The sequence below is a fragment of the Phacochoerus africanus genome, chromosome 12 (genome assembly GCF_016906955.1).
Source record: "Phacochoerus africanus isolate WHEZ1 chromosome 12, ROS_Pafr_v1, whole genome shotgun sequence".
In the NCBI taxonomy this organism is placed as follows: domain Eukaryota; kingdom Metazoa; phylum Chordata; class Mammalia; order Artiodactyla; family Suidae; genus Phacochoerus; species Phacochoerus africanus.
The window spans coordinates 20,989,614-21,017,112 of NC_062555.1; the positions used below are offsets into that span (position 1 = coordinate 20,989,614).

Below are 27,499 nucleotides of genomic sequence, written 5' to 3' on the forward strand. Positions count from 1 at the left end.
CATTTTTCTGCTGGTGCTGTGCCAAGTTCCAGCATTTATAACCTGCAGCATTCTGGACCTGTCCCATACACTTCCTGAGCCTCTGTTTCCCATGGGGCAAGAACAGTAACAAACCTAACAAACAGTAACAAACAAGGCACTAGTTTGCCTTGAGGCTTAAACAAGAGAATGACTTCCTGCTGGGTTTGCCTCTCCTCTGTGCTTGCTTTCATTCATTCAGCAGATGCTACAAAGCACCTGCCATGTACCTGCTCTAGGTGAGGCACTCAGCAGACATCACTGATCAAAATAAGATTCCTGCCTTGTGAAACTTCATTCCAGCACATGCTACATTATACTGCATTCATCTGTCTTTGCGATTCTCCATCAAGCTTGTAAGATGCTGGGTTGTATGTCCATTGTACCTTGTGCCATGCCAAGTGCATATTATGTGCTCAATAAATATTTGGGGAATGCATGTGAAAATGCTCCTTAAATTAATGTGTTGGAGACTCATGTGAGTCCCAACATCCACTACTAGTTTGAGTTGCTTCATTCTAGGTATTTTCGTCCATGTGTGAACAGGTCTTCATTTGCACCTGCCTTTTTGTTTCTTATGTTGCCATTGCCTAACCCAATGCCTAGAGCATGGCAGGTGCTTCCTGCGTTTAAGGAACTTCGTGACTATTTGTATTAGGACCTTTCCCCTGGGCTCACGGTGGTACTTGACTATGTGTTCAGGGTTGTCTACTTTTGACAACAGTGTCTGGATATACTATTGGCTTAAAAATGTCTGCTCGAGGTAGAAATGAATACACAGCAACATGAAGAATTGAGCTACTGATCTGCCAGAGGAAGCTAACTAGTTCTGACTGTTTAATTAGAGAGAAGGCTGTTATGTTTCCTTCTTCTCACCCTGAATTAATTTTCTGAGGCTTGTACTTTGTACTTCTTTATTTCATAGCAAAATATAAGAAGGGAAATACAGACCCTTTTATTTGTTTCAGTTCTGTGATGATCTTTTTTTACCAATTAAATGTTTTTGAGGCACTCTGATTATAGGTAATCTATGCTTCATTTTTATATCAAGAAGTACCTTATATATGCATTTACCTTATTTTGCATAGTCATTAAATACTTACATTAGCAGGGTTTTGATTTATTTCATGACAGTTTGCTGATTTTTAAAAAGTCCGCACTCCATTCCCAGAATATATATGCTAAAGGGTAATTAAACATGACAAGAAAACCCACAGAATGGGAGAAAATGTTTGCAAATCATAAATTCTTATATCTGGAATGTGTAAAGAACTCTTACAACTCAATCACAAAAAAGCAAGTAATCTAATTGAAGAGTGGGCAAAGGATTAAATAGACCTTTCTCTAAAAAGATATACAAATGGCCAGTAAGTGCATTAAAACAGGCAAATCAAAACCACAAGCTACAGGAGTTCCTGCTGTGGTGCAGTGGGCTAAGTAATCTGACTGCAGAGGCTTGGCTCGCTGTGGAGGTGCGAGTTCGATCCCCAGCCCCGTGCAGTGGGTTAAAGGATCCGGCATTACCACAGCTCTGGTGTAGGTAGCAGCTGTGCCTCGGATTCAATCCCTGGCCCAGGAGCTTCCATATGCTGTGGATATGGCCATAAAAGTAAACACACAAACAACCCCTCCCCCCAACAAGATACATTTCACAAGCACTAGGAGCTAAAATAAAACAGAAAATAACAAGTGTTGTCAAACACGTGGAGGGACCGAAACCCTCATTTGTGGCTGGTGGAACTTTAAGATGGTGTAGCCAATTTGGAAAAGTTTGTGAAGGTCTCAAATATTTAACAGAGTTATAAGGGACCTAGTAATTCCACGCCTAAGGAGAAACCCAACAGAATGGAAACCAGTTCTTAATTTCTTTCTCCAAATAGAAAGTTGAACAGGAAGGTTCATAGCAGCACTACTTATAACAGCCAAAAAGTAAAAACACCCAAATGACCATCAACTAATGGACAGAAAAACAAAATGTGATACACCCATATAACAGAAAATGATTTGGCCATAAGAAGGAAAAAGTACTGATTCATGCACTTAGAAAACATTATACCAAGTGCAAGAAGTCAGTTACAAAAGACTACGTATTGTATTCCTCAATTTATACGAAGTGCCTAGAAAAAGGTAAATCCTTAGGTACAGAAAACAGATTAGTGGTTTCTAGGAGCTGAGGGAGGGGGAGAATGAAGAGTGAAGACTGATCAGTATGGCTTTTTCCTTTGTTGTGATGAAAATATTCTAAAATTAGAAAGTGGAGATGACTGTAAAATGGACTCTACTAAAACCCACTGAACTGTACACTTTCAAAGGATAATTTTTACGGTAGTAAGTTATATATCAATAAAGCTATTAAGATGCAATTGAGGAGTTCCCGTCGTGGCGCAGTGGTTAACGAATCCAATTAGGAACCATGAGGTTGCAGGTTCAGTCCCTGCCCTTGCTCAGTGGGTTAACGATCCGGCGTTGCCGTGAGCTGTGGTGTAGGTTGCAGATGCGGCTCGGATCCTGTGTTGCTGTGGCTCTGGCGTAGGCTGGCGGCCACAGCTCAGATTAGACCCCTAGCCTGGGAACCTCCATATGCCGCAGGAGCGGCCCAAGAAATAGCAAAAAGACAAAAAAAAAAAATTAAGATGCAATTGAAAATACATAGTAGAGATTCTAAAGAGGATTCTAAGTATATGTTTTAGAGCAGCTCCAAGGGCTATTCAATGTCTGCCCCTACTCACGAAATCAAGCTCAGTTAACATGACTGATGGGGGAATGAACTAAACAATAAACAAGAAGTGAAATCGGTCAAGCATCCAGATCAACAAAAAGAGAAATTGGACTAGCTAGCCTTTATCCTGGAAATCAAATGCATGCTTTCAAGGGCTCTAAGGAGAACTCTACAAGACAGGACAAAAACACAGCGTGTTGTTCCCATCTTCTGATTTCAGAGGGGAATGTAAGAAAATTACAATGATCTGGTCCCAGTTATTACAGATGACACAGTTAAATCTAACCAAGTGCCTCTCTGTGTTACATGAGAAAATCAGGAATTATATCTATATCATAGCCTAAAATTTATATTTAATCATGCTGTTATTATTCACCTAAAATCTAATTTTGAGAAGGATAATTCTTTTTTTCTTTTTTTTTTGTCTTTTGTCTTTTTTGTTGTTGTTGTTGCTATTTCTTGGGCCGCTTCCGCGGCATATGGAGGTTCCCAGGCTAGGGGTCTAATCGGAGCTGTAGCCACCAGCCTACGCCAGAGCCACAGCAACGCAGGATCCGAGCCGCATCTGCAACCTACACCACAGCTCACGGCAACACCGGATCGTTAACCCACTGAGCAAGGGCAGGGACCGAACCCGCAACCTCATGGTTCCTAGTCGGATTCGTTAACCACTGCGCCACGACGGGAACTCCAAGAAGGATAATTCTTAAGGTCTTCAAATACATACATATATATATATATATATATATATATAGTATTAATTTAGTCTTGGGACTATCAGCTTATGAAAATATAATATTTTATTTTTGTTCAACCACAAAGGAATGGATTAAGATAATGCGGTATACATACACAACGGGATACTACTAAGCCATAAAAAAGAACAAAACAATGCCATTTGTAGCAACATGGATGGAACTAGAGACGCTCATACTAAGTGAAGTAAGTCAGAAAGAGAAAGACAAACACCATGTGATATCACTTATATCTGGAATCTAATATAAGGCACAAAGGAACCTGTCTACAGAAGAGAAACAAACTCATGGACATGGAGAACAGACTTGTGGTTGCCAAGGGGGAGGGGGAGAGAGTGGGAGGGACTGGGAGTGTGGGGGTCGTAGTTGCAAACTATTCCACTTGGAGTGGATAAGCAATGAGGTCCTGCTGTACAGCACAGGGACGTATAATAACTTGTGATAGAACGTGATGGAGGATAATGTGAAAAAAAGAATGTACAGGGATGTATGACTGGGTCACTTTACTGTGCAGCAGAAATTGTCCGAACATTGTAAATCAACTGTAATAAAAAAATTAAAAAAACTTAAGGACTATATATATATATACATATATATAGTACCTATATACTATATATAGTATGTGTATATATATATATGCATACACTATTTTAATATGTTTGATGACAGATATTTGAATTGAAATGAATTTGTCTTGGTGTTTGGCACATATTCTCAGAAAACTGTATGTACCCTGATATTGCCAGTAATAGATCCAATTGGACATTTATTGCTGCTTTAAGGACCCCGGCGGGGGTGGTGCCAGGAGTACCAGTGATGAAGAGGGTACCATTTATGACCTTCAGAGCCTTATGAAACAGTGGAGAGATCATCAGTAAAACCAATAGTTATGAAAATGTGATAAATGCTATAATAGAGGTGCAATCAAGGTGCTCTGGGCAAAGAATACCAGTTCCAGCGTGTGTGTGGGGGGGCGGTTCTGACTTTATTTTTTACCTTGTAAAAATGGTGTTCAGTTAATATCTGCTGAACTGAACTTCCAAGGTAGGCTTGGAATAGTAATAGCAAATGGAAAACAAGATAAGAATTTCAAATACTAAAATAAATACAAATTGAAAATAAAGGCACCGCATGGTTTAAAAGACTATACTGGAAGGACTATCAAAAAAGCCCAGCTTATTTTGTGGTGAACCATTTAATAAAAAGCAATTTGCAAATCTGCCCCAGAATATAACAAAGGCCTGCATTTTCATAGATTTTATTAAAGGCCTGGGCCCTGTTTCTGTGGCGGATATGCTAACTTTGGGATCAGCAAAGGAGGACTCCCCCACTTTTTTTTTTTTTTTGGTCTTTTTAGGGCCACACCACGGCATAGGGAAGTTCCCAGGCTAGGGGTTGAATAGGAGCTACAGCTGCTGGCTCATACTGCAGCCACAGTAACACTAGGTCTGAGCCACGTCTGTGACCTTCACAATAGCTCACAGCAATGCCAGATCCTTGATCCACTGAGAAAGGTCAGGGACCGAACCTGCGTCCTCATGGATATTAGTCGGGTTCATTACCACTGAGCCACAACGGGAACTCCTCCATGGCTTTTCCGAGTCAAAATTTAAATTTACGCAATAACCACATTCACGCATCTCTAAGATTCAAACCGTAAATTCAAAATCCAGCAATTATTTGAAATCTGATCATAATTCATCTATTTCTTGCTGCTTCCATCTGTTCTTCTGGACGTGGTTGAGTGAATGCCCCTGGGGGTGTCATGTTACCATCTGGATTAAGGTTCCCTGGCAAACCTCTTATGGCAGCTAATCTGCAAATTGAGAATATCATCTGACATTTTTAATCTTATAGGATTGTCTTGAGAGGAAATAAAATTGAATATATGAAATAATTTTGTCAGTAAAATGCCCTCTAAAACATGCTACATGCTATTGCATTATTAACCTCCACACATTCCCCCCAAAAGGTTTGTTTTTCTTTCGTTTTACTTGATGAAAATCTTGCATAGTCTTATTTATTTTTTTCTTTTTTATGGCTGTATGCTAGGGGTCAAACCAGAGCTGCATCTGCCAGCCTACTCCACAGCCACAGCAACGCCAGGTCCGAGCCATGTCTGTGAGCTCTGCTGCAGCTTGTGGCAACACTGGATTCTTAACCCACTGAATGAGGCCAGGGATGGAACGAGTATCCTCATGGTTACTAGTTAGATTCTTAATCTTCTGAGCCACAACGGGAACTCCCTTTCCTAGTCTATTTTATGTTATTCATATTTTACGAATTTATTTAAGACAAACAACTTAAATCTCCTCTCTATATTTCTAAATTTTCAGAGTGTGCTTTCCTTTTAATACTTTGGCAGGGGGTACCCCTGCAGCATAGGGAAGTTCCTAGGCTAGAGGTCAATCGGAGCCGCAGCTGCTGGCCTACACCACAGCCACAGCAATGCCAGATCCAAGCCGCATCTGTGACCTATACCTCAGCTCACAGCAACGCTGGATCCTTAACCCACTGAGTGAGGCCAGGGATGGAACCCATGTCTTCATGGGCACTAGTTGGGTTCGTTACCGCTGAGCCACGACGGGAACTCCTGTGCTTTCCTTTTAATAGGCACATGGCTACTATTCACTCTTCCATAACAAGCTCTTCAGTGATCTACAAGCTGCTGGCATAGAAATGCTGCTTTGACAGCGGGGGAGGGGGGGAACATATTAAATTGGGAGCAGAATTTACAGAGATGTTTACCTGAGCATTATAATCAGCTCAAAAGTCTGCTTCACATCAAAATTCTAAGGTCTCCCCCAGGTCCAGTGGATCAGATTCTGGTGAGGGTGGGGGGACTTTAAGTTTGCAATTTTGTGGCTGCACTTGCAGTGTGCATTAGTTCCTGAACCAAGGATCGAATGCACACCACAGCTGTAACCAGAGCCACAGCAGTGACAATGCTGGATCCTTAACCTGCTGATCCACCAGGGAACTCGTGTGAGTTTGCATTTTAAACAGGTTCCCCATTTTGTCCTTAAGCACTTCAAAGTTTGAGGACCAGAGCTGCCAGCCCATATATTTATGTTGCCCCCTCTCAGCAGTATCCATGAGGATGCAGGTTTGATCCCTAGCCCCGCTCAGTGGGTTAAGGATTCAGCATTGCCATGAGCTGCAGAGTAGGTGGCAGACATGGCTCGGATCTGGCGTAGGCCAGCAGCTGGAACTCTGATTCGACCCCTAACCTGGGAACCCCAGGTACGGCCCTAAAGAAAAAAAGGATCTCATATCCAAAGACTGGGGCGCTGGTGTCTCATTTGGCACAGGGGCATCTGACAATCTCTGTGCGAGTCAATGAACTTCAGTATCTTCAGCTGTAACACAGGCATCATCCCAGATCAGCCTTAAGGGGCGATCGTGGGGGTCAAATAATAATAATGCCAAGTGTCCAAAACCAGGAATGATTACTAAATACACTGTTAACTATCGCGAGCATGTGATTGTGTACAAGAGCGAATATATCTTCGCTCTTCAAAGGATGTGTCAGAACGCACCTGTACAACTGGTCTTTGCCTAACACTAGATTGCACGCGAACATTCCAACTTAATAAAGGGCCTTTGGAGGGAGGAGGGGGGGGAGGAGGATAAAGAGGGTAAAACTCACCGACACAAATGCTTGCGATTTGGTTTCATTCAGCTGAAGCTGCAATTTCTTTTCATTGTCATAGACCCCATAGAGCCTCTTGGACCAAGTCTGAGGAACTCTGCTCTTGAACTTTAATGAGCTATACAAAGCGAATATCCTTTGCAAGTCTAGGACCAGGCAGCTGCAGTTGTAGAAGATGACACCGAGTTCCTTCATCTGTGAAATGAAAATTGAAAACATCAGTGCCATGTATGTATGATGGTGTTACTCTCAGAGATTAAAAAAAAAAAAAAAAAGCACCAGAATGCAGGAGTGGTGAGATTTTTTTCCTGCAGTTGCTATATTACTAAAACTATGTATGTACACTGCATCTATAAGTGTGTAGCTATAGTTACATTATAGTATATGTAAACCATGCATTATTAAAATGCCTAAATATTTATTTTATTTTTAGGGCTGCACCTGTGGCATATGGAAGTTTCCAGGGTAGGGTCCAATCAGAGCTGCAGCTGCCGGCCTACGCTATAGCCTCAGAAACACCAGATCTGAACCTCATCTGTGACCTACACCACAGCTCATGGCAACGCTGGATCCTTAACCCACTGAGCGTGGCCAGGGATCAAACCTGTGTCCTCATGGATACTAGTTGGGTTCGTTACCGTTGAGCCACTATGGGAACTCCGAAATGCCTAAATATTTAAAGAGAACTTTTGCTCGAGTTTTGCATTTGGGTTGTTATAGTTTTCTCCTATTCACCTACGCATTTGTATCGGCTCTTAGGATTCTTTTCTTTAACACTGTTATTTTTTTTTTCTAAATCCTTAAACTGTGTTGCTGTAAGAAGACTGACTTTCAGTTGCAGCATAACAGAATGATTTAGATCATGGATTCTGAAATCGGATTGCCTGGAATCAGGTTCCAGCTCTACAACGTTCTTGCCCGTGACTTTGGGCAAGATATTTAATCTCTGGGCATTATTTTAAAAAATGTTTTTAATGATTTTTATTTTTTCCATTATAGTTGGCTCACAGTGTTCTGTCAATTTCCTACTGCACAGCAAAGTGACCCAGTCAGACACACATATATATATTCTTTTTCTCACATTATCTTCCATCACGCTCCACCACAAGTGACTAGATATAGTTCCCGTGCTATACAGCAGAATCTCACTGCTTATCCATTCCAAATGTAATAGTTTGCATACATTATTTTCTCATAAAAAGGATGTCATAGTATTTATTTCATACTGTTGCTATGATACATACCGTGGTTAATACATTTAAGGGCTTAGAATAGTGCCTATCACATGATAACTACTAAAAATGTCAGCAGTTAGTATTCTTATTAATGTTACACTAGCCTCGAGAGTAAGAGACCCAGAGTCTTGCAAAGAGAAATTGCAGAGGGATTAGTTTTCTTAGGGATACTTGAGATGCTCCCTCCCTGACCTGAATTCCTAAGAATGCCGGCCAAATAAAAACATAACTCCTCCTCCCCCCCAAAAATGGACCGAGGGTTGGGACTGGCATATGCACACTGTGGTACCTAGAATGGACTGGCCAACAGGGACCTGCTGTAGAGCATGGAGAATTCTACCCAATCGTCTGTGGTAATCTATGTAGGAAAAGAATCTGAAAAAGAGTGGATGTGTGTACACGTGTAACTCAATCACTTCGCTGTACAGCAGAAATTATCACCACCTTGTTAATCAACTATACTTCAATAAAACTTGAACAAATGAAAAAAGATACATAGACTAATGCACAGATATGGAAAGTAAACCTTACACAGGTATGCAAAGATCTCTCTCCCTGACGGAGAGATTTAGTCAGGGACACATTCAGAATTATAAAGGCAGGCTTTCTGACCCCTGATCAAATATCACTCAGCCATAAAAAAAGAATGAAATAATGCCATTTGCACCAACGTGGATGGACCTAGGAACTATCATAGTGAGTGAAGTTAGACAGTGAAAGACAAATATCATATGATATCACCTAAATATGGAATCTTAAAAAAAAAAAAAAAAAGAAGTTCCTGTCATGGCTCAGTGGTTAATGAATCCGACTAGCATCCATGAGGACACGAGTTCGATCTTGGCCTTGTTCAGTGGGTTAAGGATCCGGCGTTGCCCTGACCTGCGGTGTCAGTCACAGACGTGGCTCAGGTCCCACACTGCTGTGGTTGTGGTGTAGGCCAGTGGCCACAACTCCAATTTGACCCCTAGCCTGGGAAACTCCATATGTTGCAGGTGTGGCCCTGAAGAGACAAAAAGACAAAACAAATATTTTTTTTTAAAAAAAGGATACAAATGAACTTATTTGTAGAACAGAAACAGAAACTTTGAAAAACTTATGGTTACCAAAGGGGACAAGTGTGGTGGGGGGGGGGGATGGACTGGGGGTTTGGGATTGGCATATGCACACTGTGGTGTACGGAGTAACTGGCTAACAGGCCCAGGGAACACGTAATTCTGCCATACATGGACACACATGCATTCTGTGGATATTATCACCATCTTGTCAATCAATTGTACCTCAATAAAACTTAAAAAAAAAAAGAATTTGGCATTTGTTTTGCAGATTTTTCAGTCAGATTAAAAAATTCAGAACAAGTTTATGAAGAAACTTTAAGAAAATGCTGGCAGTGGAGAAAATAACAAGTTAGTTTTTTTCTTTTTTTTTTTTTAAGGTTAGTCTTCTGAAGAGCTTGCGGAGCTTGGAATTTCTGTTTATATTAGCAATCGCCCTTTCAAAGCAGAATAAGAATAAGAGGCAATGTAATTATACCAGAAAAACATTTTTCGTTATTTTCTCAAAATTAGCGGATGGCAGTTATGAAGGAAAAGGCGGGAGGGGAAAAAAGAGACACCTGTTCTACTCAGGCCCTCAGAGGCAGCACAAAGGGAGATGGGCCTGGTTTTGTGGGTTTTCCTGTGACACAGAAGCCAAAGCGGGCGTCTGATGGATGCTCTTGTCAGCAGAATGAGGGGAGGCATTAGCATTGTTCTTTGCTGTCATTCAGGATAATTAATACAAGTTAGTCTAACCACAGCTCAATCTATCATTTCTGGAGGTCTGGTTTGTGATGTTCATGATTTTATGGAAATGTGAACAAGTATTTCTTGAATTTTCTTGACAAAGACAAAAGAACCTGCAACTGTGAGCAAGTCCCAGGCCTCCAGTTAGCTGCTGATTTATATTCTGAGTTACTGCAGGAAATTTAATTACTAGGAGCTCTCACTTGATTTCCTTTCTGCCCTCAAGGTGAAATTTTTGTTACCGGGGATGGAAAATGAAGCATCGAATCTTAGCAGCTCCAAGACAGCCTCTCGCTCTGAAACAGGCTCTCGGTCGCCCTTCATTTCCACACTGGGTGGTCTGTACCACTTAACTTCCTGATGTCTTATTTACTTGGTTACCAAGTGGGAATAAAAATGTGCCAGAAGGAACATGACTGATTGCAGAAAGGGGAATGTAACAACTTTAGAGAACAGTCAGTCCAGCCTCATCACCGAATTCAGGAAACTGAGGTCCACAAAGAGGAACTGACTTGCAAGATCACGGAATAATGGCCTGTGATTTCAGTCCTGGTTCCTTTGTCAATACTGCTGCGCAGGAGTTCCCATTGTGACTCATCGGGTTAAGAACCCGATTAGGATCCATGAGGATGCGGGTTTGATCCCAGGCCCTGCTCAGTGGGTTAAGGATCCAGGGTTGCCGTGAGCTGTAGTGTAGGTCACAGACATGGCTTGGATCTGGTGATGTTGTGGCTGTGCTGTAGGCTGGGTGTTACAGCTCTGATTCAACCCCTAGCCTGGGAACGTCCATATGCTGCAGGTGCAGCCCTAAAAAGACCAAAAAAAAAAAAAAAAAAAAAAAAGCTGTGCAGACACCTCACAGTGTTCCTTCACAGTGTGGGTGAAGAATGTCACCTGCCATCTCAGTCAACAAAGGGTGTTACTTTCCAAACTCCACTATTCATTTGGCATCTTTGACTCTGGCTCTAAAGGACCCACAAATCAACTTCTTGTTGGCAGTCATCCCAGACTTGCACCTGAGGGGATTCAGGATGGAGAAAAGCAGGATACGGGCCCTAGAGAGCTGAGATGCATATTCCAAGGAAAGATTTCAAGAAGCCCAGACTTTTGCATTTCTCATACATAGAAAAGCACTAAATTCATTAACTTGAGATGTTCATTTTTTCTTTAATGAAAAGAAAATTTTTAATGTTGGACTATCTGGTTTGTCTCTGCAAAACTCCTATGTATCCTGGCTCCTCTTTTACTTCTCGGGAATGGTCTCTTAGCGCTGTCTGAGATCCTCTGCCCCATGCTTCTGGTTCCCAGTATGTTCGCCAAAGAAAACATAATCCTGCATTTTTTGTCCGTTGACAGTAGGATGAATGAGGGCTCTTGCTTTTTTCTCCTCCTCCCTCCCTTCCTGTCTTCCATCAATGCTCTGTCTTTGGGATCTGAAGACTTTCCAAAGTACCACTATTCATTTGGCATCTTTGACTTTTAGCTGTCGGGAATTCACGCATCACTTTCTTGGCTTTATCTAGTCAAAGGGAAATCGACAGATTAAACCTTAACCACATGACCAGAGGATGTTCGTGGAGGAATCGTAAAGACACGGGGCTGACAGTGGAATGAGATGAGACAAACTGGAAACACATTTCCCTTATTTCTTGGAGCACTTTCATTTTATCCTGCTTCTTTAGGAGAGTTGAAAATGATTCCCAAATGCCGTTACAGCTTCTCTTCTCATCCCTGTTTTCTTTTTTTGTCCTTTTAGGGCTGGACCTGCAGCATATGGACGTTCCCAGGCTGGGGTTGAATCAGAGCTGGAGCAGACAGCCTACACCACAGCCACAGCAACGTGGGATCCACCATGTCTGTGACCGACACCATAGCTCGTGGCAACGCCAGATCCTTACCCCACTGAGCAAGGCCAGGGATCAAACCCGCATCCTCATGGATCCTAGTCGGGTTCATTACCGCTGAGCCACAAAGGGAAGGCCTCATCCCGGTTTCTCGTCTTCTCTTCTCAATGAGGAGTGCGTGAAACAGGAGATAGATGGGTCCCGGTCTGAGCAACTGTCATCTGCTCCCTGTGGACAGATGACTTCAAGATCAAAGCTGCATCCTGCTTGGATAAAAGATAGAGACCATCTATGTCTCTTTCTTGAGGTCAAGGAGACCTCCAGAACGACACAGAGAGGTTCCTCGGGGGTCAGAGCAGGGAGGGGAGACAGACCACAGTACATCCCGTCAACTTCCCAGAGACCCTGGTGCTAGAATGCATCCTGGCTAAGACATGCTCCCCCAGAGGAGGGTCCTGAGTCAGGCCACAGCCAGACGAAGCCAGATGATGGGCCAGAGGAAGCCCAGAAGGCCCGCCCCCATACAAGGGATTTAAACCACCTCCAAAGCACCTGCTGCTCTCTTCCTCTCTTGCTCTTTCTCTCTGTCTGTCTCTGTCTCTCTCTCCACCCCCCTCCCTAGCCTGCCTGTGTCTGCACTTTCTCCACACTGGAAACCATTAGGCCTGCATAGTGGTTCAGTGCATTGGGAACGCTGAATCCAAGCCAGTGACCTAAATGAGAGAACTGTCATCACAGCAATGATGTGGCCACTGCAAGAGCAGGTGATTATTGTAGGAAGAATGGGTGGGCTGCTGAGAATGGATTTTGCTCCAAGGGCGGCTGTCTTTTATATTGTCCCTATCAATGCTGACTGCTGTACTCCAATGCCTAGTACATAAAGCATGTTCCATAAGTATTTCTTAGATGAATGAATGAAAGAATGAAATCACAAGGAACACTTATCACTTAAAGGAAGAACTCAGTGCTTAAGAAGAACCCACACAAGGAGATGAAGAAGGACCGATCGAAAAGGCAGGAGACAGGGAGCCCCTGTTGTGGCTCAGCGGTTATGGTCCCGACTAGTATCCATGACCTCATTCAGTGGGTTAAGGATCCTGCATTGCCATGAGCTGCAGCACAGGTCACAGACGTGGCTGGGATCTGCTGTTGCTGTGGCTGTGGCGGAGGCTGGCAGCTGCAGCTCCAATTTGACCTGTAACCTGGGAACCTCCATATACCTCAGGTGTGAGAGTAAAAAGAAAAAAAAAGGGGGGGGGCAGGAGACAAACTGAAAGAGTTCAGCGTCACAGAAGAAAAACTTTTGAAAAACTTGAGAATGGAGGGGGATTTCAAGAAGGACGAGATCAACTCGGTCCAGGCAGCAAAGGGGTTCACCAGGAGTTCCCGCTGTGGTGCAACAGGATTGGCGGCTTAGGTGCGACTGCGGCTCAGATCTGATCCCTGGCTCAGGAACTCCATATGCCGTGGGGCGGCCAAAGAAGAAAATAAGTGAGTTGGTAAGTAAGTAAGTAAGTAAATAAATAAATAAATAATTTGGGGGAAAAAAGAGGTTCATACGATGAGGGACAGAAGAGTCCCTTTTGTTGACACTGTTGTTGGCAATTAGGAAATCTCTCTCCTGAGACCTTTGCCAGATTTCTTAAGTGTGCACAGGAGAGTTTTCTGTTCCTTTGTCTTTTGTTTTTGTTTTTTTAGGGCCATGCCTACAGCACATGGAGGTTCCCAGGCTAGAGGTCCAATCAGAGCTGTAGCCACCCGGCCTACACCACAGTCACAGCAATGTGGATCCAAGCCTCATCTGCGACCTACACCACAGCTCACCGCAACACCGGATCTTCAACCCACTGGGCAAGGCCAGGGATCGAACTCACAACCTCATGGTTCCTAATCGGATTTGCTTTGCTTCCGCTGCACCACGATGGGAACTCCAGTTCCTTTGTCTTTCTGAGAGGCTCTTCTAAGGGAGCTGGGCAGGAGACAAGAGAGCTGAGCAAGGAGTGGAGACAAAGTGAACTCCTCAATCCAGCTAGGCCCTGCCAGGGCTCAGGGCTTCTTCCTAAACCAGGAGTGAGTCCGGAGCCGGGAAGCGTGGGCCAGTAAAGAAAGAAAGAGCTTCTTGTTTGTGCTTTTCTTTCTCTTCCCCCACAGGTCAGTTCCTCTTCTTCTTGCCATTAAATATTTCTATTCCCTCTGTTTTTAACAATACAGTGGATTTCACTTTTTGATTCCAAATGATCTTTTTTTCCTGTGTGTGTGTGTGTGTGTGTGTGTGTGTGTGTGTGTGTGTCTATCTGAGACCTACACTGCAGCTGGCAGCAATACTGGATCCTTAACCCACTGAGCGAGGCCAGGGATCGAACCCTTGTCCTCCTGGATGTTCGAGTTCATGACCCGCTGAGCCACAATGGGAACTCCAAAAGATCTTTTTTATTTGTAAATCAGAGTTGAAATTTAAAAAAAGGTAACACAATTAGTTACCTGAACATTTAAAGTCCCTGAACATTTAAATAAAAAGGTTGAGTAAGTTTTCTATTTTTGCAACATTCTACTTATGCAAATATAGACAATATGATTAATAGTGAATAAATCATAGGTCTCCATTTATTAAGAAATCCTTCTTTGATTTTTGTAGGAGAGATGGCTTCAATTTCTCCTTCTCAGATAATATCAGATTTTTTTTATAACATACACTTAGACTTTTTTTTAAGAATGTAGCAATTTCATAAGCACTAAGCGCAACACTTCAGATTTATTTTTTCTCTGGTTATCTTTGTGACAGAAACATAGTGATCCTACATACATTTTAAAAGGCTCCTATGTTATAATGACAGCATGAACTATGGTAAGAACTAGAGCATAATCTGTACAAGCAGCTCATCAGTATTCACTGAGGCAACTCAGGCTTTACACAAATACAACAGAATGTTGAAAATCAGCCATGCTTTATCCTATACCTGGTTTTGCTTTCTCCAAAGAAATCACAGACCTACAGGAAACCTCTTCTAAAATCCTATGCTTGATGATCCAGAACCACCAGCCTGCACTGCATTACAAAACAGTTGATATATTTAAATTAATGTTTGGTTTATTGATAGGTTTTGAAGCCCACATTATTATAAAGCTGTATGTTTAAAAATTATTTTCCATTTTTATTAATGTACGATTTACTAGTAGTAAAATCCACTCTTCTTAAAGCTCTAAAGCTCTTAAGAGTTTTGATATACAGTCTGTAACCACCACCAGCGTCAGTGCATAGAACAGCATTATTACCTGCAAATGTTTCCAGGTGGCTACCTGAACCCCCCACCCTTTCAAACCTCAGCCTTTGGCAACTACTGATTTTTTTATTTTTGTCCTCATCCCTATGGTATTGCTTTGTGAGAATGTCATAAATTAAATCATACAGAATGTAATCCTTGAATCTGGCTTTTTTTTTTTGTAGGAAATAATGCATCTGAGATTTTTTTCATGTTGCTGTGTAGTAGGGTATTATGTTTCTTTTTGTTTCTTTTTTTAGGTCTGAACCTTCTGCATATGGAGGTCCCCGGGCTAGGGGTGGAATCAGAGCTACAGCTGCTGGCTTACACTACAGCCACAGCCATGTGGGATCCAAGCCGCGTCTGGAACCTACACCACAGCTCACGGCAACGCCAGAGCCCTTGACCCACTGAGCGAGGCCGGGGATCGAATCGGCATCCTCATGGATACTAGTTGGATTCCTTTCCACTGAGCCATGACGGGACCTTTCTATGTTTCTTTTTATTGCTGGTAGTGTTTCACTAGGTGAGATGCAGTAGAGATTGTTTATCCATTCTCCAGCTGAGAAACATCTGAATTGTCTTGACTTTATGCTGATTATAAACAAAGCTGTTGTAAGCATTCACGTGAGAGTATAGTTTTCATTTTATTTCATTTGGGTAAATATCTAAGAGTGAGATTACTGGGTCATGTGATAAGCAAGACTAACTTTATAAGAAACCACCAAGCTGTTTTCCAAAAACTATACCATTTTGCATTCCCGCCAACAATGTAGGTTAACGTTTGCTTGGTATTCTTACTAGAACGTGGTATTTTAATTTTTTGATTTTTTTAAAGAATTTTAATTACTAATGGTGATACATTGTGGTTTTAATTTGCATTTCCTTAATGATTAAAAATGTTGATCATATACTTATGTGATTATTTGCCAACCACAGGAAAACTGTCTGTTCACATATTTTTCACATTTTAAAAACTGGGTTGTTTCTTTTTCTATTGAATCTTGAGAATTTTACTGAGTTTGCGAATCATATATTTTGGATGCAAATCATCGATCAGATATGTGCTTTTCAAATATTTTTTTCTCAGCTTGTGACTTGTATTTTCATCTTAACTGTCTCTCAATGAGCAGAAATTCTTTTTTTTTTAGGGTCGCACCCACAGCATACGGAGGTTCCTAGGCTAGGGGGTCTACGCCACAGCCACATCAACGCAGGATCCAAGCTGCATCTGTGACCTACACCACAGCTCTCGGCAATGCCGGATTCGAGGCCAGGGATCGAACCTGCAACCTCATGGTTCCTAGTTGGATTTGTTTCCTCTGTGCCGTGATGGGAACTCCAGGAATTCTTAATTTTGATGGAATCCCATTCATCCACTTTTTCCCTTAAAATCATGTTTTTAATATGTTACCTAAGAAATTTTTGCCTAACCTAAGGTCATAATGATTTTATTCTAGGTTTTCTTCTTTAAATTTTATAGTTTTAGCTGTTATTTTTAGGTTTATGACCCATTCTGAGTTAATTTTTACATAAGGTATGACATCTAGATGGAGGTTCTTTTTCTTGCATATGTGTATCCAGTTGTTCCAGCACCACTTGTTGAAAGTGCATTGCTTCTGTGCTTTTGTTAAAAATCAATTGACCACATATGCATGCATCTACTTCTGGACAATCTATTCTGTGTTATTGAGCGAGACGTCTAGGATAGTATCTCTAGGACAACACTGTCTGGACTTTTCAGCTTTATAGTAATGGTCACAAAATCAGTATTCTAAATCTTCCAACTTTGTTTAATCTAAAATTGCTTTGGCTATTCTAATTCCTTGGCTTTTCTAGATAAATTCTAGAACCAGCCTGCCAATTCCTACAACAGTCCTGCAGGGATTTCTGGGTCAGAATTGCACTGAATCTGTACATTCGTTTGGGGTGAAGAGATATCATAAAAATATTGTATCTTTCAAACCACTATATCTCTGTCTTCTTAAGAGCCTCTTTAATTTCATCAGTGCTTTACATTTTTTTTAGCATAAATATCTTTTATATATTTTACAGATTTATTCTTAAATATTTCATGGTTTGAGTGCTATTTTAGATGGTAATGTCTGTTCATTTCCAACTGTTGATGCTATTATATAGGAATGCTAGCTTTTGTCTATAAAAACTCTGTATTTTAAAAAACTTACAGTGTTTCTATGGGTGGAATCATTCCTTTTTTATATGCAACTTTCTAAACTCACTAGTTTTGTAGCTATTTTGTAGATTCTTTGGGAGTTTTACATAGACATGAATGGCATCTACAAACAGAGGCAGTTCTTCCTCCTTTCCAGTTCATATGCCTTTTATTTATTTTCCTTCCATACTGCACTGGCTATGCTTTCTAGTCCAGCCTTAGGACTGGAAGGAAGAGATACTGTTGCCTTGCTGATGACTTTATGGAAAAAGCATTTAGTTTTTCACTATGAAGTATGATGTCAGCTCTAGGTCTTTTTGCAGATATTCTTTATCAGGTTAACAAAATTTCCCTTTATTCTTAGTTTTCTGAGAGTGAATTTTGTCAAAGGCTTTATCTGTCCTCATTGTTATAATTCTATGCTTTGTTAGTCTGTTGTTATAATGCATTTTGTTGGCTGATTTGGAATACTGAAACAGCCTTGCATTCCTGGGATAAACTCGATTTGGTCGTGATGTATTATCTTTTAGGTCTCATTTCGTTTGCTAGTCTGTTGTTGAGCCTTTCACATTTATGTTCATGACAAATATTGGACTTCTTCCTTGTAACGGGTCTCGTTTTGGTATTTGGGAAATGTGCATAAGATGGGGTGGGAAGTATTTCTCTTCTTTCACATTCTGGAAGCATTTGTGAAGAATTACTATCATTCTTTAAATATTTGGAATATTAAATGAAGCCATCTGGGCATGGAGTTTTCTTTAGGGGAAGTGTTCTCTACATATTTAATTCCTTTAATAGGTAAAGTAATGTTCCTGTTATCTTTTTCTGACTGACTGAGCTTTGGGAGTTGGTATTTTTGAGAGAATTTATCTATTTCATCTAAATCATCAAAATTACGGCCATAAAATCAACGATGGCATTCTGTTATCTTTTTTAAATTTTTTTTTGTCTTTTTAGGGCTGCACCCTTGGCATATGGAGGTTCCCAGGCTAGGGGTCTAATCGGAGCTGTAGCTGCTGGCCTACACCACAGCCACAGCCATGCCAGATCCAATCCGAGTCTGCAACCTACACTGCAGCTCACAGCAATGCCAGATCCTGAACACACTGAGCGAGGTCAGGGAGCAAACTGTTGAGCCACGACAGGAACTCCTGTTGTTATCTTTTAATGTCTGTAGAATCTTTAATGTCCCCTCCTGAATTCCTGATATAAATAATTGTGTCTTCTCTCCTTTTTCCTTGGTTGGTTAGGCTACACATTTATCAATTTTGCTAATGTGTTCAACAAACCAGTGTTTTTTAAAAAATTCCTTCATCTGAGATCTTCTAATATAGTGTGTTATAAATTTCCCTCAAGGCACTGCTTTAGTTGCATCCACAAACTTTGATATGCTGTATTTTTATTTTCATTCAATTCAAAGTATTATCCTATTTCCCTTGTGATCTCTTCTTGACCCAGTCAATATATGGGATATTTTCCAGATATCTTTTCTTTCAAATTGATTTCACTTTGTCATTCATAATTCATAATTTCATTATGTTGTGGGAATATATTTTGTATAATTTCAATTTTTGATAGGTTCAAGTTTTATTTTATAGCTGATGATTTGACACTTGACAATAATATCAATTCTATTGTTTTAGGATAAAGTGCTCTATCAACATCAATTAGATTAAGTTATTGATACTGTTGTTCAATTTTCCATAGCCTTACTTATTATCTACTTATTCTATCAATTCCTGCAAAGTCAGTGTTGAAGTTTTCCATTATAATTGTGGATTTGTTTATTTCTGACAGTCTTTGTCTTTATCTTTTTTTAATGCTTTTTAGGGCCACACGTGTGGCATATGGAGGTTCCCAGGCTAGGGGTCGAATCGGAGCTGCAGCTGCAGGCCTGTGGCACAGCCACAGCAATGTAGGATCCAAGCCGCGTCTGTGACCTACACCACAGCTCACGGCAATGCTGGATCCTTAACCCACTGAGCAAGGCCAGGCATCCAACCCACATCCTCACAGGTACTAGTTGGGATCATTACCAATGAGCCACAATGGGAACTCCTGTCTTTCTGTCTTTCTCTTTGTCTTCAAATCTTTGGTTTTCAACAGTTTGAATATAATATGCATATTTTCTATGTGTTTGTATTTCTAATGCTTAATGTTTTCTGCATTTTGTGTATGACGATTTGACATCTGTCATTAATTTTGGAGCATTCTTGGCTCCTATTGTTAAATATTTCTTTTATTCTATTTTCTCTGTCCTCTGTTAAATCAATTATTTTTTTCTTTTCCTTTCAGCTTTGGTTTATTTCTATCAACCTGTCTTCAAGTTGGTTGATTTTTTTTCCTCAACTGTGCCCATTCTACCAATGACCCTACTGAAGGCATTATTTATTTGGTTTTTCATTTCTAATATTTCCCTTTAGTTCTTTCTCATACATTCCATCTCTCAATCTTACCCGACATCAAATCTCCAATTAAAATTCCCAAAGACTGACATCACTGAATGAAAGAAGAGGGAATGCAGAAGCAGAAACCTTTGTTTCTTATTTAATAGGAAGGAGCATTTTTTCTTCTCCCCTGAATAAATGGAATGCTTTTTGCTGAGTATTGTTACTGCCAAAGTGCTTTTTCCTTGTTACACTCTATCAGTTGTCTTCCTCAGTGGGGCACTAATTTATGAGCTGAAAGTAGTTATGCAATGACTGCAACCATTACCGTGGAAGCAGGTTAATATGATTGTTGTCACGTCATAACTAGAAGAGCTAAGTTGCAAAGAAAATTGCCTAGCCCTAATCCCCAGAAATCCAGTGTACGTTTGTTTCTCTGGCTTAGGCATTTCTTTTTCTCAGTCCTATAGGCAACTTGAATGTGTTAAAGATTGCCTACCAACAAGAGCCTAGACATTAATTATATGGAATGCTGATTTGGATATTTCTAGCAAATATTCGTTCTAGCCTCTCTTTTGGAACAAGGTCTCAGTATTAAAAAGCTCCAAGGAGCTTTGCTCTGGCTCACTTAAAATAATAAACCTTGCAAAATATTTTTCTGCTATATTTGAAGGATTAAATAGCATAAGTCAGACTCAAGCATATGCATAAAGCATATGCATTATTTTTAGGTTAGAAAAGTTAGGGAGGAGGAGATGGTGGCACAGTAGGAAAATTACCCTCCAACATGGCAAGGTGAAGAAGGGGCATCAGAGTTGCCTGTTTATGTTCTAAACACAAGAATCAAGTAATAATGCAAGAAAAACCATGGTAGCAATGATCAAAATGAACCTTTCCCCAAATAGTCAGCAGAAAACCTATTTTCTGACCTAGTCCATCCTAATCCTTGTTATCTACAGGTGTCATCAGATGTGTTCTGGTTCTGTATGCCATGAATATCTTAGGACTATACAAAGAATTAAGGAATGCATAGAAATATAAGCAAAGAAAAGGAGGGAAGTTTTTTTTTTTTTTTTTTTTAATCTTACTTGTCATGGAGAGGCCAGAGATAAGTGTGTGGATTTTTTTTTTTTTGTCCTTTTTTAGGCCTATGCCTGCCGCAAGATCTGAGCCTCGTCTCTGACCTACACCACAGCTCATGGAAATGCCGGATCCTTAACCCACTGAGCGAGGCCAGGGATCGAATCCAAAATCTCACGGTTCCTAGTCAGATTCGTTCTGGTGCGCCACGATGGGAACTCTTAGTGTGTGGATTTTTAATGACGTGAATTAGGTTTCAGAAAACCCAAAAAGGGTTCCCATCGTGGCTCAGTGGTAATGAAATCGACTAGTATCCAATGAGGATGCAGGTTCAATCCCTGGCCTCACTCAGTGGGTTAAGGATCTGGCATTGCCATGAGCTGTGGTGTAGGTCGCAGAGTGGCTCAGTTCTGGTGTGGCTGTGGCTGTGGCTGTGGCCTAGGCTGGCAGCTGCAGCTCTGATTGGACTCCTAGCCTGGGAGCTTCCATATGCGTGGGTGAGGCCCTAAACAAACAAACAAACAGGATGGAAATTAGGGGATAAAGATCTTGATCAACATATCAGAAAAGTAAGGAAATTCTTTCTCATCACTTACTCTGTGTAAGTATTTACTCTATGTAAGTATTTATTATTTCTTTCTCCCAGCATTCTTCCTTTCCTCTTGTGTCTCAACATTTGGGCCAGGTTGAATCTGCATTCTCCTCCACTCAGCAAAGCGAGGAGAGGAAGAAAAAGGTGAAAGAAGAAGGGGTTTGAGAAGAGGTTGAACAAAGAAGGAGGAGAAAACATGAGGAATGAGTAGGAAAAATAGGAAGATGAGAAGGACAGCAAAGAACAACTCTCATCTAAAAAAAGAAACAGGCTCTAAAAGAAATAATAGCTAAACAAAACTGTAGTGGAATACATCTATCCATCTATCCACATTCCAGACGTGAATAAGAATCCAAGTGTCTGTAGGTAATTTCATTATTCAAATCATTGATTTTGGCAAAGTTTGAGACTTTTTAGGGAGTCAGCTGAGAAGACTGTATATGAATATATGCAAGAGATCAGTAATTGTCTGTCAAAGCCATGATCTTTTAGAAAAAAAGAGCTATTTGGGTAAAGGAGGTGAAACCCTCATTATCTTTATATGAGTCATGTATCTGAAAGCAGCAAAAAAGAAATGCATGCAGTTATATGCGATTATTCAAAGTACAGACAAATCATCTGTTCTTGGAAATCAAATTCTCCCAACAGCACTGAGGTCAAAACCCCAAGCGAATGGGAGAGAAGTAGTATTAAGACTAATTTTGTAGGTGAAAAATGTCTATATACTTCATGCCAGAGAAACTGTATCCACCCCAGGAAGGTTCTTTCAAATGTATCCAGTGAGTTACCAAATATTTTCGAAATTTGAAAATGCTCTCCAATGTTGTTTTTGAGGTACAGCTATGCTGCTGGTTCTCCCATGTCTTGCAAACACGACACGGAGCCATGTCAATTATTAGTGTGTGGCTATTTCACTTGCAAATGGAATTCAGGGCAAGAGAAAAGACAGTAGAAGCAAAGAAAGGAAGTTTTAGAAATGGCCATCTCCAGCGCCCCAATTCAAATTTATTTATTTTTATATGGAGAAGCAAATTAAGCATTCGGTGAGTTAATAAATCTATCTGGCAGCTACGACGGGTTTATGATGTATGTGGATAAAAAGGTCCTGCCACCTCCGCATTATTTCAGCTTTTCACTTTTTTTTTTTTGGTCTTTTTAGGGTCACACCCTCAGCATATGGGTGTTCCCAGGCTAGGGGTTGAAACAGAGCTGCAGCTGCCAGCCGACACCACAACCACTGCAACGCCAGATCAACTGCAACTACAATGCCAGATGTCTGTGACCTACACCACAGCTCGGATCCTTAACCCACTGAGCAAGGCCAGGGATCGAACCTGTGTCCTTATGGGTACTAGTTGGGTTTGTTAACCGCTGAGCTATGATGGGAACTCCCTCAGGTTTTCATTTTCAAACCTTCTTTATCATCACTTTTGCTAAGCCTTCCTTAAGTTATCTCACTAACTTAAGAGTCTCCAATTTCTCCTGCAATCTATATCATATAGCTGCTTAGTGCTTCTATACTTGGTTTATGCATAATTAATTTGCAAATATTTCTGTGTTTACTTAAATCTTTGCAAGCGCTTTTCTTTTATGGATTTTGCACTGCTCTGTCTAAAATGCAAATGCTGTTTATATCCTTCCAGAGACCCATTGTCCGCCTGTTTTCTCACCTGTCAGTATCCACGTAGCCTTAACAGAATATTTATCACCCTACAGAGGGCTTTTCCCCAAGGAGGAGGAAAAACGACAGCAGAGCATATGCTAGGGGTGAGAGAGCTTCCCACATCCTCCTCTTCCAGTGTTCTTTTGACTTACATTTCTTTCACAGGAGCAAAATGTTCATTTTGGAGCAGGCCTAAGAACAGGCTTGATATTTTACTTAAAGGAGAACAACAAGCGATTGCATCCTGAACAGTGTTACCATTATGTAGCCATCCTTCAACCATAAGCTGCTTTCACTACTTGATGTTTCAAGGTCCTTTGCAAGAGGGCTTCTTCTCCAGTATAAGCTATAACTTTTATTTATGGAAAATTAATTCAAGCCTTTTCCATCCTTAGCCTAATACCTAGGTTGTGCCTGGCCTAATTTTTTTTTTCTTCTTCTTCTTCTTCTTATTTTTTTGTCTTTTTAGGGCTGCACCCGCGGCACATGGAAGTTCCCAGGCTAGGGGTCTAATTGGAGCTACAGCTGCCAGCCTATACCACAGTCACAGCAACACCAGATCTGAGCTGCGTCTGTGATCCACAGCACAGCTCACGGCAACACCTGCTCCTTAACCCACTGAGTGAAGTCAGGGATTGAACCCGCAACCTCATGGTTGCTAGTCGGATTTGTTTCTGCTGTGCCACGACATGGGAACTCCAGGTTGTGCCTGGCCTTAACGAAAATAAACACCTGCCAGCAAGCAGCTGAAAGGAGAATTTAGACTACAAAAAAGAGCATTTTTCAAATCTTTACAACAGTAAACACTTGGAAGCCAAGGAGAAGCCCTGAGAGCCTCACCTGGAGGATGTGTGGAATTAAGGAAAAGATGAATGCTGATGCTACTTTAAAATACACTCGTCTCGATTCACACGTTTCTACACGCGTGTGCACACACCCCTGATGGGCACTGGATCACACCAGCCTCTTCCCTTTAGCCCAGAAGCAGCATTCGTTTCCCAATCTCCCACAACTTCCAAGATACATTCAAGGTGGATGGCATGTCAGGAAAGACTGATTTTATTCAGCAAGTGGTCTTCAACCTCTTTAGTTACTAAGGGTTTCTTGAAATCCTTTCCCATTTTCTTTTCCTTTCTTTTCTCTCTCTCTCTCTCTTTTTTTTTTTTTTTTTTGCTGTTTTAGGGCCGCACCCACAGCATATGGAGGTTCCCAGGCTAGGGGTCCAATCAAAACGTCAGCTGCCGGCCTACACCAGAGCCACAGCAACACCAGATCCTTAACCTACTGAGCAAGGTCAGGGATCCAACCCGCATCCTCATGGATACTAGTCAGATTCATAACCTGCTGATCCACCATGGGAAAGCCCCATTTTCTTTTCTAACGGAGAAAATCTGATAAGGTTTCCTCAAAAAATTGACCACAGGAGTTCCCGTCGTGGTGCAGTGGTTAACGAATCCGACTAGGAACCATGAGGTTGCGGGTTCGGTCCCTGCCCTTGCTCAGTGGGTTAACGATCTGGCGTTGCCGTGAGCTGTGGTGTAGGTTGCAGACACGGCTCGGATCCTGCATCGCTGTGGCTCTGGCGTATGCTGGTGGCTATAGCTCCGATTCAACCCCTAGCCTGGGACCCTCCATATGCCACGGGAGCGGCCCAAGAAATAGCAACAACAACAACAACAACAACAAAAAAAAAAAAGCCAAAAAAAAATTGACTACATTTTACTTGAAGTTGTTGATGAAATAGGTGTTGGCTGGTAACAGTTTTTCAGGAAGGAAGTCAACTTGGGGGAAAAATGGAACAATTTACTCTTCCTCACAGACTAATGATATTATTTTATGGGCTCTTGTGAACAGTGTCATGACAAGCTCGCATGTCTTGTTGAGTTGTCCAGTTGTACACAGAACTTTGCTACTGTTAAAAGAACCAAAGACTGGAGTTCCCGTCGTGGTGCAGTGGTTAACAAATCCGACTAGGAACCATGAGGTTTCGGGTTCGATCCCTGGCCTTGCTCAGTGGGTTAAGGATCCAGCATTGCCGTGAGCTGTGGTGTGAGTCGCAGATGCGGCTTGGATCCTGCGTTGCTGTGGCTGTGGTGTATGCCGGTGGCTGCAGCTCCGGTTAGATCCCTAGCCTGGGAACCTCCATATGCCGCGGGAGCAGCCCCAGAAAAAAAGGCAGAAAGCCAAAAAAAAAAAAAAAAAAGAACCAAAGGCTGAAGCCTATTTTGGATTAATAAATTATGAGTGGATTTAAGATTATCCTTATCATAAAATCACAGTCCTTCACTTGCTTTCTGGCAGCCTTTCTGCAGTGGGATGCAAAATAAACTGGCATGACAGCTACCTGGCCCGAGCAGAATCCTGGTCGCAGCGGTGGCAGCAGCAGGAGCATTTTCAGGGACAACAGTAACAACTAATTTTACCGTACTCTTTAATAATGCTGATGAAGCTCTAAGTATTATCTCGTTAAACCTCACAACACTGTTTTTTTTTTTTTTTAAATCCCCATTTTACAGATGAGAAAATGAAGACAATGAGAGGTGCAGAGACCTCCCTAAAATCACACAGCTAGTAAATACGTCCAGGACATGCAGTGCCTCGTAAATGTCGTCCGTGAAGGATATCATGGCAGCTACAAAAGCAGAGTCATTTGGCATAGATATGACACCCATTCGTGCAAAGATTTAAGTAGGGAACTTGCTGGTTTGTGCTTTGTTGCTGATCTGCTCTTTGCTTTTAGAGTATTTCAGTAAATGTTTACTCCATCACTACTGAGGATAAAGATGCAGAAGTCACATCCATGTACGCTGCTACATATAAACACTGGGAAATATTCACTTCAGGGGGAGGAGGCTCATCACCAACTGCACAGCCAAATATCCTGGGAAAGCATTTTCAACATACATATGCAAGGGTGCAACCCAAATCTATGGAAACAATAACCAGCATTTACCAAAATGATCAAACAAAAACCGTGAAAATGATGCGATCCTTAATTAAGAGTAGCTGATCTTATAATAATTTTACAGGTGTTTGTTTATCCATCTTACTATCATGAATAACTGAACAACAGCCTTTATTTGTTTTTGTTTGTTTGTTTGGTTTGTTTTGTTGCTTTTTAGGGCCATACCCTCGGCATATGGAGGTTCCCAGGCTAGGGGTCCAGTCGGAGCGACAGCTGCCAGTCTACACCACAGCCACAGCAATGCGGGATCTGAGCCGTGTCTGTGACCTACCCCACAGCTCACGGCAACACCGGATCCTTAACCCACTGAGTGAGGCCAGAGATCGAACCTGCAACCTCATGGTTCCTCGTCAGATTCGTTTCTGCTCTGCCACGATGGGAACTCCCTGAACTACAGCCTTTAAAGAAAGCCTCTGGTTGAAAACAAAGAATAAATTAATTGGCCAACAAATCAAATACACAGGTCTTTATAATACCAGAATAATATAAACATGTCATGGATGAAAAGACATTTTGAATTTTGTTTTTGACTCAATGAATACTTTATGCTTAGAAGACAGTCTATCAACATACCAAAGATGATGGGAAAAGAGGCACACTGAAGCCGTAACAACTCCACTGCTATCTGGACAGAAGGGAGATGACAGAAGTTGTTGGCCAAATAATCTCAGGAATGACAGTTTTTCTCATGTCCAAGGTTATATGAGAAGTAGAATATATTCCTTACTAATTTTAAACAACACAAATTTAAGATTATAATTGAACTGAAAATATAGTACACTTTTACTGTTCATTAGGCAAGAGGATTTTAAAGGTTTTTAGGAGCATCTCTTCAACCTGTTTAAACGTACAAACTTATTTTGAGTACCACTCAGCAAACGACACTAGTTAAAAAGAAGTTATCTGGGAGTTCCTGTTGTGGCACAGCAGAAACGAATCTGACTAGTATCCACGAGGATGCAGGTTCAATCCTTGGCCACACTCAGTGGGTCGGGGATCTGGCGTTGCCGTGAGCTATGGGATAGGTTGCAGACGTGGCTCGAATCTGGCATTGCTGTGGCTGTGGTGTAGGCCAGCAGCTGCAGCTCCAATTGGACCCCTAGCCTGGGAACTTCCATATGCTGTAGGCGAGGCCCTAAAAAGACAAAAAAAAAAAGAAAGAAAAGAAAAGTTATCTGCTCATTAATGAAACAACCAATGCTAAATATCTACAGCTAGTTTGATGTGCTATGGTCCACATGCACCTAATAAAATAGCATTTCTTTAGATGAGACTTCACTCATTCACACAGTTCATATGTCAGCATTTTGAACTAATGAGGTTTTAGAGAATAAACTTCTGGACCTCTGCTACTTATTATAAAGGCAAGGAA

The 27,499-nt window shown here is 41.3% G+C and overlaps 1 protein-coding gene across 2 annotated transcripts in view; it reads right to left on the reverse strand.

The window, feature by feature from the left end:
• PLD5 (phospholipase D family member 5) overlaps window positions 1-27,499 on the reverse strand; it is a 237,294-nt gene that overhangs the window by 11,743 nt on the left and 198,052 nt on the right. For both annotated transcript variants that reach the window (XM_047755409.1, XM_047755410.1), the window contains one exon: window positions 7,142-7,339. In XM_047755409.1, the coding sequence (XP_047611365.1) occupies window positions 7,142-7,339 (198 nt within the window). The remainder of the gene's footprint in view (window positions 1-7,141; window positions 7,340-27,499) is intronic.